Source organism: Zalophus californianus, chromosome 1 (genome assembly GCF_009762305.2).
Source record: "Zalophus californianus isolate mZalCal1 chromosome 1, mZalCal1.pri.v2, whole genome shotgun sequence".
In the NCBI taxonomy this organism is placed as follows: Eukaryota; Metazoa; Chordata; class Mammalia; order Carnivora; family Otariidae; genus Zalophus; species Zalophus californianus.
In genome coordinates, this window is record NC_045595.1 from 145132093 (window position 1) to 145144789 (window position 12697).

The window sequence follows — 12697 nt, forward strand, 5'->3', positions numbered from 1 at the left end:
ACTTATGTACATTCATGGCTATGGAGAGAGATAAACACACAGACATATATATACATGAAGATACATATATATTTTTACACATGTATTGCATATGCATTTACATATCATACATATACATAAGTGTACTATTGCTCTGTTTTAAAATGTTCAAACTGGGGCACCTGGGTGGCTCGGGTAAGCAGCAGCCTTTGACTCAGGTCATGATCTCATGGTCCTGGGATCTAGCTCCATGTCCCCTGTTGGCTCCCTGCTTGGTGGGTAGTCTCCTTCTCCCTCTCCCTCTGCCCCTTCCCCCCCTGCTCATGCTCCCTCTCTCTCAAATAAAATCTAAAAAATAAAATGTTCAAACTGTTAGCTTCAAAACATGCTTTCCTCATTCAGCAATCTGTATTTTCAGCTTTTCCTATTAGAAGTAGATTTTTACCCATTTTAATGTCTATATAACTTTTGTAGAATGTACCATAATTTATTTAACTTTTTTTTTTTTTGGTGTATTGATAGGAAGCTTGTTTCCAATTTCTCTTCATTCCAGACTTTACTATAGTATCTTTCTACATGTACTCTCTCCAAAGTACATATTAAGTTGTGGAGTACCTATAAAGTTTGAAAAGATGACTATGGGGGGAGCCTGCGGAGAAGGAAAGAAAAAAAAAAAGATGATAATCAAGTTTTTTTCCTTATAATCGTATTGACTATTAAAGCATAAGCATACTTAGATTTTGCTTCTGCCCCATTGAGTATTTAAACTGTGTTAAATTTTGTGAGTATGTTTGTAACTTCAGCCTTACTCCGGATAAAGTTAGAGAATTCTTTTCATTGGTTTTGAAAATAATTCGAGGTTAACATGCAAAAATCTTTCTTATATCATGCTAAATGAACTGGCTAATATTGATATGAGCCTGATTGTTTCCCAGGTAATTGCCATTTCACAGAAGGATGTTACTTAAAAAGTGATGCTGGAGGTTGTGTAATAACTTTCAGCACTCAACTTCACAGTTAAAAGGATTTTTTATGTTTTTTACCATGTACATGTTTGTCTATATACAACAAATATTTTTGTTCCTTACTGATGCTATATCTAAGATTAGTTTCTAGAAGTGGAATTATTGGATCAAGGAGTAGAAACATTTTCAGGACATTTGAAACATTGCAATCTGCCCACCAGAAAAAGACCCCTACCAAGAATGTGATGATTTATACCCATTTCTCTGAATGCTAACACTGTAATTTTTACTTACTAGGATGTTGAGCATGTTTTTCCTACAAGTTTACTGATCTGTTTGTATGCTTTTTGTGAATATACCATTATTATGTTTGCTATGGTTTTTTTTAATGATTTATAAGAGCTGCTAACAGTGGCTAATAATTTTTTATTCGTTATAAAATTTGTTTCTTTCGTGGCTTTTTGTGTCTTTTTCTTTATGAGTATGTTTCTTGGGGGAGGGTAGAGAATATTTTAGTTTGTTTGGTTTTGTGTGTATGTGTATACACATTCTCAGCCTGAGTTGAAAAACATGTATTTTTATTTTCTCCCAGTTCCTTATAATTATGATTTCCTTTACTTCTGTATAGGGTAAGGTAGATTTTAGTTTTCTTAAAATTATGTTCCTTTAAAAATAGATTGCATAGAATTATATGTGTGTGAGAGAGTGAGAGAAAGAGACAAGGTTCTCTTGTAGATAAAAAGAATACTGTTCTCTAATAGACTAATTTTCAGTTAGGATTTGAAAAGACTTTTCATTTTTATACCAGTTAACTGAATAAGAAAACCAAACTAATTTATCCAAACAACTTTGGCTTTTCATTTTGACTTCACTTAAACAACTGTGTATTTAGAGATACAGCTTTCCTGACATTCGGTAAGAAATGAGCAAATCAGTATTCAGATTTATTTTTCACCTAGCTCTGAATTATTTCTTAAACTTCTTTTTTCTTTTTTTTGTGATAAAGTACACATAACAAAAAGTTTACCATTTAACCATTTTTAAGTTTATAGTTCAGTGGTATTCATATACATTCACATGGTTGTGCAAACATTAGCACCATCCATCTCCATAACTCTATTCATCACATAAAAGTGAAACTCTATGTCTGTTAAATAATATGTCACAATTGTCCCCTCCCCCCAGCCCCTGGCAACAACCATTATAACTTTAGGTCTTTATGATTTTGACTACAGTTGAGTCTTGAACAACATGGTTTTGAACTGTGCAGGCCCACTGATCTGCAGATTTTTTTCAATAAATATATTGGAAAATCTTTTAGAGATTTGCAACAGTTTAAAAAAACTCTCAGATGAACTGCATAGCTTAGAAATATTAAAAACATTAAGAAAGAAGTATTTATTAATATAAAATATATGTAGATACTAGTCTGTTTTTTTATGATTATAAAATTACAATTATATATCATAATTATCCTTTATGATTTTCTCAGCTTTTTTTCTAGCTTTATCGTAAGATTATGGTATATAATACATATAACATACAAAATATGTGTTAAGTGTCTCTGTTATTGGTAAGGCTTCCCAGTCAATAGTAGGCTATTAGTAGTTAAGCTTTTGGGGAGTCAAGGTTATACACAGATTTTTGATAGGGGTTGGTGTTCCTGACCCCTTGTTGTTCCAAGGATCAGCTGTACTCTTAAGTACCTCATATAAGTGGAATTACACAGTATTTGTCTTTTTGTGACTGGCTTATTTCACTTAGCATAATGTTCACAAGGTTCACGCACATGTAACATATTGCACAATTTTTTTTATCTTAAAACAAAATATTCCATTGTATATTTATACCACATTTTGCTTATTCATTCTCCATTGATGGACACTTGGGTTTCTTCCATGTTTTAGCTATTGTAAATAGTGCTGTGAACATGGGTGTACAAATATCTCTTCAGGACCCTGCTTCCAATTCTTTTGGGTATATACCCAGAAGTGGAATTGCTGGATTCATATAGTAATTCTATTTTTACTTTTTTGAGGAACCACCATACTACTTTCCACAGTGGCTGTACCATTTTATATTCCCAACAATGCACGAGTGTTCCAGTTTCTCTTGGAACTTGTTTTCTGTTTTTTGTTTGTTTGTTTGTTTGTTTTTGATAGGAATCATCCTAATTCGTGTGAGGTGGTATCTCATAGTTTTGACTTGCATTTCTGTAACAATTAGTGATGTGAGCAGCTTTTCATGTGTTTAGTGGCCATTCATTTGTCGTCTTTGGAGGAATCTCTGTCCAAGTTCTTTGCCCATGTTTGAATTGTTTGGTTTTTTTGTTGACTTTTAGTTAGGAGTTTTCTATATATTTTGGATATTAATCCTTTATTAGGCATATGATATGCAAAACTTTCTCAATCTGTGGGTTTCCTTTTACTCTGTGGATAGGGTCTTTTGATGCACAAAATTTTAAAATTTTTATAAAATCCAATTTGTCTATTTTTTCTTTTGTTACCTGTGCCTTTGGTGTCATATCTAAGAAATCATGGCCAAATGCAATGTCATGAAGCTTTTGTGTGCTGTGTTTTCTTTTAAGAGTTTTATCGTTTTAGTCTTACATTTAGGTCCTTGATGCATTTTGAATTTTACCCATGGTAAAAATTAGGTAAGGATTCAACTTCATTCTTTTGCATGTAGATATCTACTTTTCCCAGCACCACTTGTTGAAAAGATTGTCTTTTTCCTATTGAGTAGTCTTAGCACCCTTGTTGAAAATAATTTGACCATTTATGTGAAGGTGTACTTCTGGACTTTTATTCTATTCCATTGGTCTGTACGTTTGTCTTTATGCCAATACGAAACTGGTCTTGAATACTTTAGCTTTGTAGTAAGTTTTGAAATGAGAAAGTGTGAGTCTTCCAGTTTTGTTCTTTTTCATGATTATTTTGGCAATTCAGATTTCTCGAGATTCCACACGAATTTTAGGATGGGTTTTTCTCTTTCTGCAAGAAATGTCATTGGGATTTTGACAGGGATTATAAATTGCTTTGGTTGGTATTGACATCTTCACGATATTGAGTATTCCAATCCATAAACAGAATGTGTTTCCATTTTTTTCTGTCATCTTTAATTTTTCAGCAGTGTTTTATAGTTTTCATTGTACAAGTATTTCACCTTGTTTATCCCCAAGTATTTTATTCTTTTTGATGCTATTGCAAATGGAACTGTTTTTGTAATTTTCTTTTTAGATTGTTTGTGTATAGAAATGCAACTGATTTTTGTGTGTTGACTTTGTATCCAGCTACTTTGCTGAATTCATTAGTTCTAACAGCTTTTTTGCTGAGTCTTTTAAGGTTTTCTACATACATTTTATCATCTGTAAATAGATCATTTTGCTCCTTCCTTTCCAATTTGAGTGTTTTTCATTTCTTTTTCTTGCCTAATTGCTCTGGGTGCAACTTCAGTACTATGATGAATAGAAGTGGTGAAGTTGACCTAAATTTATCACAATTTACCATCCCAACTTTCCCCCCTGTAGGTTGCAAGCCTTCGACTGACTCCAGAGTTCCAAAATAGTTAACATCAGACAGATTCTGCCTGTGTAATTTTCTAAATGGAAAGACAAATTCTTTGTGCTTCCTACTCAGCCATCTTCCCATAATCTGAATTAGTTTTAATAATCAAATATTTTATTAAAAATTGGCATGACTTTAAAATGGAGGCCTAGGGGCGCCTGGGTGGCTCAGTCATTAGGCGTCTGCCTTCGGCTCAGATCATGATCCCAGGGTCCTGGGATCGAGCCCCTTGCTCCGCGGGAAGCCTGCTTCTCTCTCTCCCACTCTCCCTGCTTGTGTTCCCTCTCTCTCTGTGTCTCTCTCTGTCAAATAAATAAAATCTTTAAAAAAATAAAATGGAGACCTATTTCTCTCAGACCTTATGCATTAACTATACAATACACTTTCCATATGGTTAAATATTATTGAGTATTTGGCCAGTTATGAAACCATGATTTAAATTGAACACACCTTGCTTTTCAGGATTTTATCAAATATAATAATTTTCTTTACAGAAATACCGGTATCAGGATGAAGATACACCTCCTCAAGAGCACATATCCCCACAAATCACTAATGAGGTGATAGGTCCGGAATTAGTTCATGTTTCCGAGAAGAACCTGTCAGAAATTGAGAATGTCCATGGATTTGTTTCCCATTCTCATATTTCACCAATAAAGGTAGGATGATAACTTTATTTTGTTCCTATGATTTATATATTACTTTTGTTACTAGTGTAGCTCATGCTCAGAGAGAACTCTTCTTTCATGTAGAATTTTCACCCCCTGATTGTTTATGGTTTCTTAGTTATAGGGAATTTCGTAATATTTATTAGCATTCTAAAAATATTTTTAAGGATATATTTTATAAATAAATTTTATTCAGTGATACTATCTTTAAGCCTAAAAATTCCCAGAAAGGAAATAACTATTATATTTCAAATACTACACATTGAAATATTTTTAAAATGTGTTTTAAATATTAGTAGGTACAGAAAAAGAGCATTAATACTAACATTAACTCCCCTCAGAAATAACCACAATCCTGGTTTCTTTTAAAGCTCTAGCACACATTTAGATCTCCAATCAATATATTGTTTATTTTGCTAATCTTAAATTTTATGTAAATGAATTATACTGCATATAATCTCAGCTTTACATTTTTGCTCAACATTATATTCCTGAGATTGTTTTCATTGCTCTGGAGTTTTTTCTTTTATGAATACACTATAATTTATCTTACTTTTGGTGGATATTGAGTTATTTTCAGAATATTACTAATATAAAAAGTGCTGTTTAAAACATAGGTTATGTATACATATCTTTGTGGATAACACCAGATTATTTTCCAAGTGGTTAGATAGTTTACATTTTCAGCAGCAATATTACAAGAGTTTTAACTGATCCATATTCTCATCAATACCTGGTATTCTTGTTTTTGCCATTGTTTGGGGCTTGAAATCACATTGTGATTTTAATGTGCATTTCCTTGTTTGATAATGTGGTTGAATATATTTATTGGTCATTCAGGTTTTCTATTCTGTGATATAACCTCTCAAGATTTTTGTTCGTTTTTCTCTTTGGTGTCCTTTTTACTGATCTGTACAAGTCCTTTTTTTTTTTTTTTTTTTAATATTTATTTATTTAGAGAGAGCAAGCGAGCGAGTGGAGGGAGGGGCAGAGGAAGAGAGAAAGAGAATCCTTAAGCAAACTGCGCTCTGAGTGTGGAGCCCAACATGGGGCTTGATCCCAGGGCTCTGAGATCATGACCTGAGCCGAAACGAAGGGTCGGTCGCTTAACCGACTGAGCCACCCAAGGGCCCCTACAAGTTCTTTATATATTCTGTATACTAATCCTTTGTTGGTTGTATGTATTGTGAATAAGGATAATTTTTTCCTAGTAAAACTTAACCTATGTTTTATAATTTTCTTTGACAGATGATTTAGTATTTCTAGTTAAAAATTTTAATGGTTATACCATTTAGATTTTCTATTAATAGTTTTGCTAGGTTATTTTTTCAGGAATTTGTCCATTTCATATTCAAAATATTATTAATATCCTGGGGGTTTTGTCTATAGCATATTTAGGTATGGCCCCCTTTTTATTCCTAATAATGTTTATTTGTGCCTTGTTTTTTTTTTCCCCTTGACTATTCTTGCCAAAAGATGGTCTTTTCAAAGATTCATCTCTTTTTAAAGAATCTTCTTGTGTCCCTCCCCCATGTGCTGGCAACCCCACCCTCCCTGTTTTCACACACACATTTACCTACATAATACATGTGTTCATGTAAATCTATTAAATGTGTGGATAACCTACATACAAACTAAGGTTGTGTTTGGTAGAAGCAAGCTGACCTTCCCTTGGAAGAATGAGAGATACAGAGAGGAAAAAATTGGTGGCTATTAGTGACAGAGACAGTTCTTCTCTCTTTTCCCCCTTCTCCTCTTACCATTATTATTTTTTCTCTTCTGCTTTCTTTGAGTTTATTCTGTTTGGGTTTGGGGTTTTCTGTTTTTTGTTTTTTCTAGTTTCTTTAGTTGTGTGTTGTAATAATGTCAGCCTTTTCTAATAGTATTTGAGTTTGTAAACTTTGCTTTAATAATCACTTTACTTGTATCCACAAGTTTTAGCATGTAATGTTTTTTTTTTATCATTCTAACATTTTTTTTTATTTCCCTTGTGATTTTTATTTGCCCTATGAGTATGTTTCTTAATTTTTAAACATAGTGATACAGGCAGTCTGGGTCTGAGAACCCAGAAGTGGGGGTCCTTCAGGACCAGCCAAGAGAGTGCTTGGCTTCGTGCAGGTTAGAAATCAACACAATCAAACACGTGAAAGCAGAGTTTACTGAATAGCGTAAGTGACAGGTAGAGAATAGCAGGTGGAGTGTCTGGAACACTCGGGAAGGAAAGGAGAATGAGTCTCTTTTTCACTTGGGGCTCAGGGTTTATATTGGGAAAGGGGTCCAGGATAAGTGTTTCTTCAGGAATCCAGGGTAGGGTCTAATCACAGAGGAATAACAGGTGAACAATAGGTGTTATTTTATAAATCATTGAAGGCAGAAAGTATTGATGCCAGAGTCAGCCGCGGTTTTTTCAAAGCTGACGTCCCAGAACATGTTTAGGATCTGACTCTCCTTAGATGTTATCAGGTGTTTGAGGGCCTGTGACAAACCTCAGAGAATGATTAACTTTCTTGCTTCCCCTTCTTGGAGTGGGAACATAGCTTCTTTGGTTTTTTACTCATATGCAAAATATAGAACATGAGTAAATGGGGCCTAGCAGAAAAACAGCAGAAATAGAGCCTTTCTAAAATGCAGTTTCTCCAGCTTCTCTTTCTCAGTAGGAGACATTTATTCCTTTCATATCTTACTTTAGGTTATATTTTCTCATGCCTTATCTCCATCTTATTTACTTGGAAGTTATTTGTTCCTCTTCCTTTAGTGATTATCCTAGAAATTTTGATATACATTTTTAACTTAAAAAATCTAAAGTCAATAAATACCTCCTAGCTTCATTCTGAATAACATAGAACTTTAGAACACTTGAATTCTAAGCACTCTCTCCTGCTTTATGTGCTGTTCTTGTTTATGCCTATTTTCTCTTGACTGAATTAATATAAACTATTACTTTAGTCACGAAACTCTCCCAGGTAAGTATAATTCTTTGTTTCTGATGTTTCGACTTTCTGGTCATTCTGATCGTTACAAACTATGCAAAATCATTTTGCATACACTCAACTCCTCTTTTGGTAGGGTGTTTTGGTAGTTACTTCCATGTGTATGCAGATTCTGACAGGGGCATGCGCAGTGAGAGTCCCAACCCCTTTTTAAAAGTTGAATATAAATAAACTGATGAATATTTTAGCAAATTGACAACTTAAAATAAAAGCGAGAGTCTTATTAATTTCATTTCAGGAGAAGGTTGGTAGTTGCTGGCCCTTGGATTCAGTGCTCATGGTCAAACTAGATTTTTTGTTCACTTGTGTACTTACTGTTTTCCTGCTAGAAAGTAAGCTTTACAAAGACAAGCATATTTGTTAAATCACAATGAAGAAGGTTGTGGTGAAGATTAAAGAGTACATGTAAAGCCCTCACAGTTGACCATGGGCATTGCTTAACTCAGTATAAGTTTGAATGCACCTATAGCCAATATGAGTATCTGGCAGATGTGAACTTTTGCATTGACTGTTGTCAAGTGTAAATTTTTGAAAACTTTTGAATAAAGTTGATTATAAGATTTTGGGGAAAAAAATCATCTGCCAGAATATTAATTTTGTTTATCAAATAATACATACATTTAGCAAACATTTATTAAACATCTGTGCTAGTTGCTTTGTTAGATTTCAGTGATCAATATTTTTTTATGGAGAGATATAACACAGTATGTAACATGAGAAAATAAAGAGAAAAATTTGGGTGGTATTCTGAAAAAAGAAAATTGATATTTGGACAAGGTGTTGAAGATGTGGACAGGATGCCATTTGAGAGGAGGAGGCTGTTACTGGGGAAAATAAGTACAGTAGCAGGGTGATAATCAGAGGAAACTGTAAAAGTGCAGGAAAATTCATGATACCGTAGCTTTGGGAACTTGTTAGCAAATGAGGGCCTCAATCCTGAGCTGATGAGTGGCCCTATGAAGGGTTTGCCACCATGAAATGGGCTATGAAATAATCTGTCAGGTTCTTGTAGTACTGGTGCTGATTCTCATTACTGAAATAATGAATGAAATAAGATAGTGATTGAAAGTTACTTTATTTGGGCCTTATTTAGCCTAAACGTAATTATGATTTAAGACTCCGAAAGGGAAACTTTCTTGCCAGTGCTGGGCAGTTTCAAGGAAGAAATTGGCAATATAATGGTGAAGAATTCTACTGTGGAAGAAAAGGACGCAGTGGGTGAATTTTTGTGGTATGTAAGAAATCTTTAAAGAAAGTTTAGATTTTAAACAGTTATGAATATAATAGTATATCATAATAACTGTGTCAAGATTCCTAAAACTGAAAATGAGCTAGGAATTAGGAAAAATGGTCAGAAGAGTAAATTGAACAAATAAAACTCCAGCCTATTTCAAAATAGATTTAATTCAGGACGAATTGACAAGGAGGACATTAGGTGCACTGCTTAGTAGGGGATGTTGCATTGATCATTGAGGAAATTAAAGAATTCATATTTGGCTTTCGTTTTCAATGACAGGGAAAATATGTTCAAACCAATATGTGCAGAGTAAACATAGTTAAGCAGGACTTGAAATTGAAGGTAGAAGAGTATGTGAACAGATAATTATTTTAAATAAGTATATCACCTAGCCTGGATACATTTCATCCAGTAGTACTGAGCATACTATCAAATGAGATCACCAGCAGTAGTTGGTAGTTTTTCAGATATTGTGAGAAATGGGGTAGCAGAAAAATAGACATAAGCAAATATATGCCTATTGAATAGAATCTTTCCCATTTTGAGTATATAATGGGTACTTTTTGATATCAATTTTGTTTTCACATCTCGAATATATTAAAATGTTGAATTTTATCTTTTTTGGATGGCCCTGGTGTATTAAGGTAATCTTATAGTCTGCATACAATTTGGCCACAAGATGGTGCTCATACAGAAGGGATTTGTGTATATATGAGCAGAGTTTCTCTAAGCAAATAACCAATCTGTGTCATCAGTCATCTCAGCTTAGTCTCGTCCTCAGAGAAAACTCCTAGAGGAAAACATAGGCAGTAATCTGCTTCACATAGGTCTTGGTGATGATTTTTGGAATCTGACACCAAAAGCAAAAGCAGCAAAAATCAAACTAATGGGACTACATCAAACTAAAAAGCTTCTGCACAGCCAAGGAAGCTATGCCACCAAGATGAAAAGGCATACTACTTAATGGGAGAAAATAATGACAAATCACATATCTGATAAGGGGCTAATATCCAAAAAACATAAAGAACTGATTCAACTCAGTAGCAAAAAAACCAGACAACTGATTTAAAAATGTCAGAAGATCTGAGTAGACATTTTTCCAAAGAAGACATACAGATGGCCAACAGATATATGAAAACATAGATGCTCAGCATCATTAATCATCAGGGAAATGCAAATCAAAACCACAAGATACTACCTCACACCTGTTAGAATGTTAGAATGACTCTTAACAAAAAGATAGGAAATAATAAGTGTTGCCAAGGATGTGCAATAAAGGAAACCCTCATGTACTGTTGGTGGGAATGTAAATTGGTAAAACTGTTGTGGTAAACAGTATGGGAGGTTCCTCAGAAAATTAAAAATAAAGCTACCATATGACCCAGCAAATCTACGTCTCTGTATTTATTTGAAGAAAATGAAAACACTAATTCAAAAAGATATATATGCACCCCCATGTTCATTGAAGCATTATTTACAGTAGCCAAGATATGGAAACAACTAAGAATCCATCAACAGAAGAATGAATGAGGAAAATAGGGTACATGTGGTAAAAGAGAATGAAATTTTGCCATTTGGAACAACATGGGTGGACCTTGAGGGCATTATGCTAAGTGAAATAAGTCAGAGAAAGACAAATACCAGTGATTTCTTTTATAACGTGGAGAAAAGATTGGTGGTTATAAGAGGCAGGGGAGTGGGAAAAGCGGGTGAACTGCGTGTCTTTTGTTTTGTTTAAATAAATGGAGTAGAAAAAAATTTTTCAAGTCTTAGTACAGTTGTATATTTTGAAATTTAATAGGCCAGATCATAAAGATAAAAGTGTAAGGAAAATGCATGTTATGTTGCATTTATAGTGTAGTAGCTTTGTAGTTACTTAGAATTTTTTTTAGTATTTTAGAATTTTAATATTGTTTTTCCTCTCAACCTTCTAAGCTTTTCACTGAGATTTTTTAATCCTTGCCTTTGTTACTATACCTGAAGACTTATGGGTTTATTTGTGAGTTTGGAATGATAAATAATTGAGGGCCGGCCTACCTATTCTATATATATTTTTGAATGGTCCTTACTTTCATTTAATGTTACAAAATAAATTTCTCACAGTTATAAATTCTTCATAATCATATTTTTGGTTATCTAATTATCCACTAAATGGATGTACTCAGTTTACCTAAGCTTTACCTAAAATTTCTCACAGTTATAAATTCTTCATAATCATATTTTTGGTTATCTAATTATCCACTAAATGGATGTACTCAGTTTACTTAAGCTTTACCTAAAGTTTCTCACAGTTATAAATTCTTCATAATCATATTTTTGGTCATCTAATAATCCACTAAATGGATGTACTCAGTTTACCTAAGCTTTATGGTTTAGAGTTCTTTGACAGATAGTATTATCATTTTGTGAAAAAAGTAAACTGTACAGAAAAAAATATTTAAATCATATTAAAATGTTAATAGTTATTCGGTGATTTTGACATAGTGTATGTTTTTTAATTCATTATTTTAAATAGACTTTCCAGGTTCCATAATGAGCTTGAATTTTGTTTTAATGGAATAGAGTTTATTTTTTGGCTCTGCTATATAAGTAGGGCTATTCTAAAGCAGAAATCAGTGAGGAATTGGTCACCTTTCATCTCCCAATCAAATCAAATGAAACCATTTGTGATTTAAATACACATATGGTTTTGTATGCATGCATTGACTACTGGGCAATGGGTGAGATAATCCTTGGATTTTTGTAGGACAGGTAATGGGTTATTTTCATAAAAAAGCCTTTCTCAAAACTCAGAGTTGCTTTCTTAATGTCAGTGGATTTGATTAGAAAATCTGTGCATTGAAAAGCACTTTTCCCAGTACTTAGAGGATATATGGGATGGAGTGACCTATAAGCTTTAGATTGTTTTTGAGCTCTTTGGCTCCCTAGGTAAGAAATCTATGTACACAAATGGCTTAGTATTCATTGTGTTATTATTGTTTGCAATGTGAGTAGGAAATTTGCATTCAGCATTTGTGTACAGTATCTTCCATACCAATCCAGAATAACAGAACCTGTATCAGTTCTAGGGTTCCCCCCATCTCGGGTTTTCATCAGACATGGATCAGCAAGGTACATCTTTTGGTTCCAAACCAATCACTGGAGCATTTGTATAAACCACACCAGCCAGTTGTTTATTAAATACCTGGTCCATATTACTGGTTTTGTTTTTTTTTTTTAGGAGGTTTAATTTTTTTCCTTCAGAGAATTCTTAGTTCTCTGTTTACCCTTAGTGTTTTCCTGTTCCCTTACC

At 33.6% G+C, this 12697-nt stretch overlaps 1 protein-coding gene across 8 annotated transcripts in view; it reads left to right on the forward strand.

The window, feature by feature from the left end:
• Positions 1-12697, forward strand: part of DLG1 (discs large MAGUK scaffold protein 1) — a 257181-nt gene that overhangs the window by 101317 nt on the left and 143167 nt on the right. For all 8 annotated transcript variants that reach the window (XM_027583079.1, XM_027583081.1, XM_027583082.2 and 5 more), the window contains exon 5: positions 5005-5169. In XM_027583079.1, coding sequence (XP_027438880.1) covers positions 5005-5169 — 165 coding nt within the window. The remainder of the gene's footprint in view (positions 1-5004; positions 5170-12697) is intronic.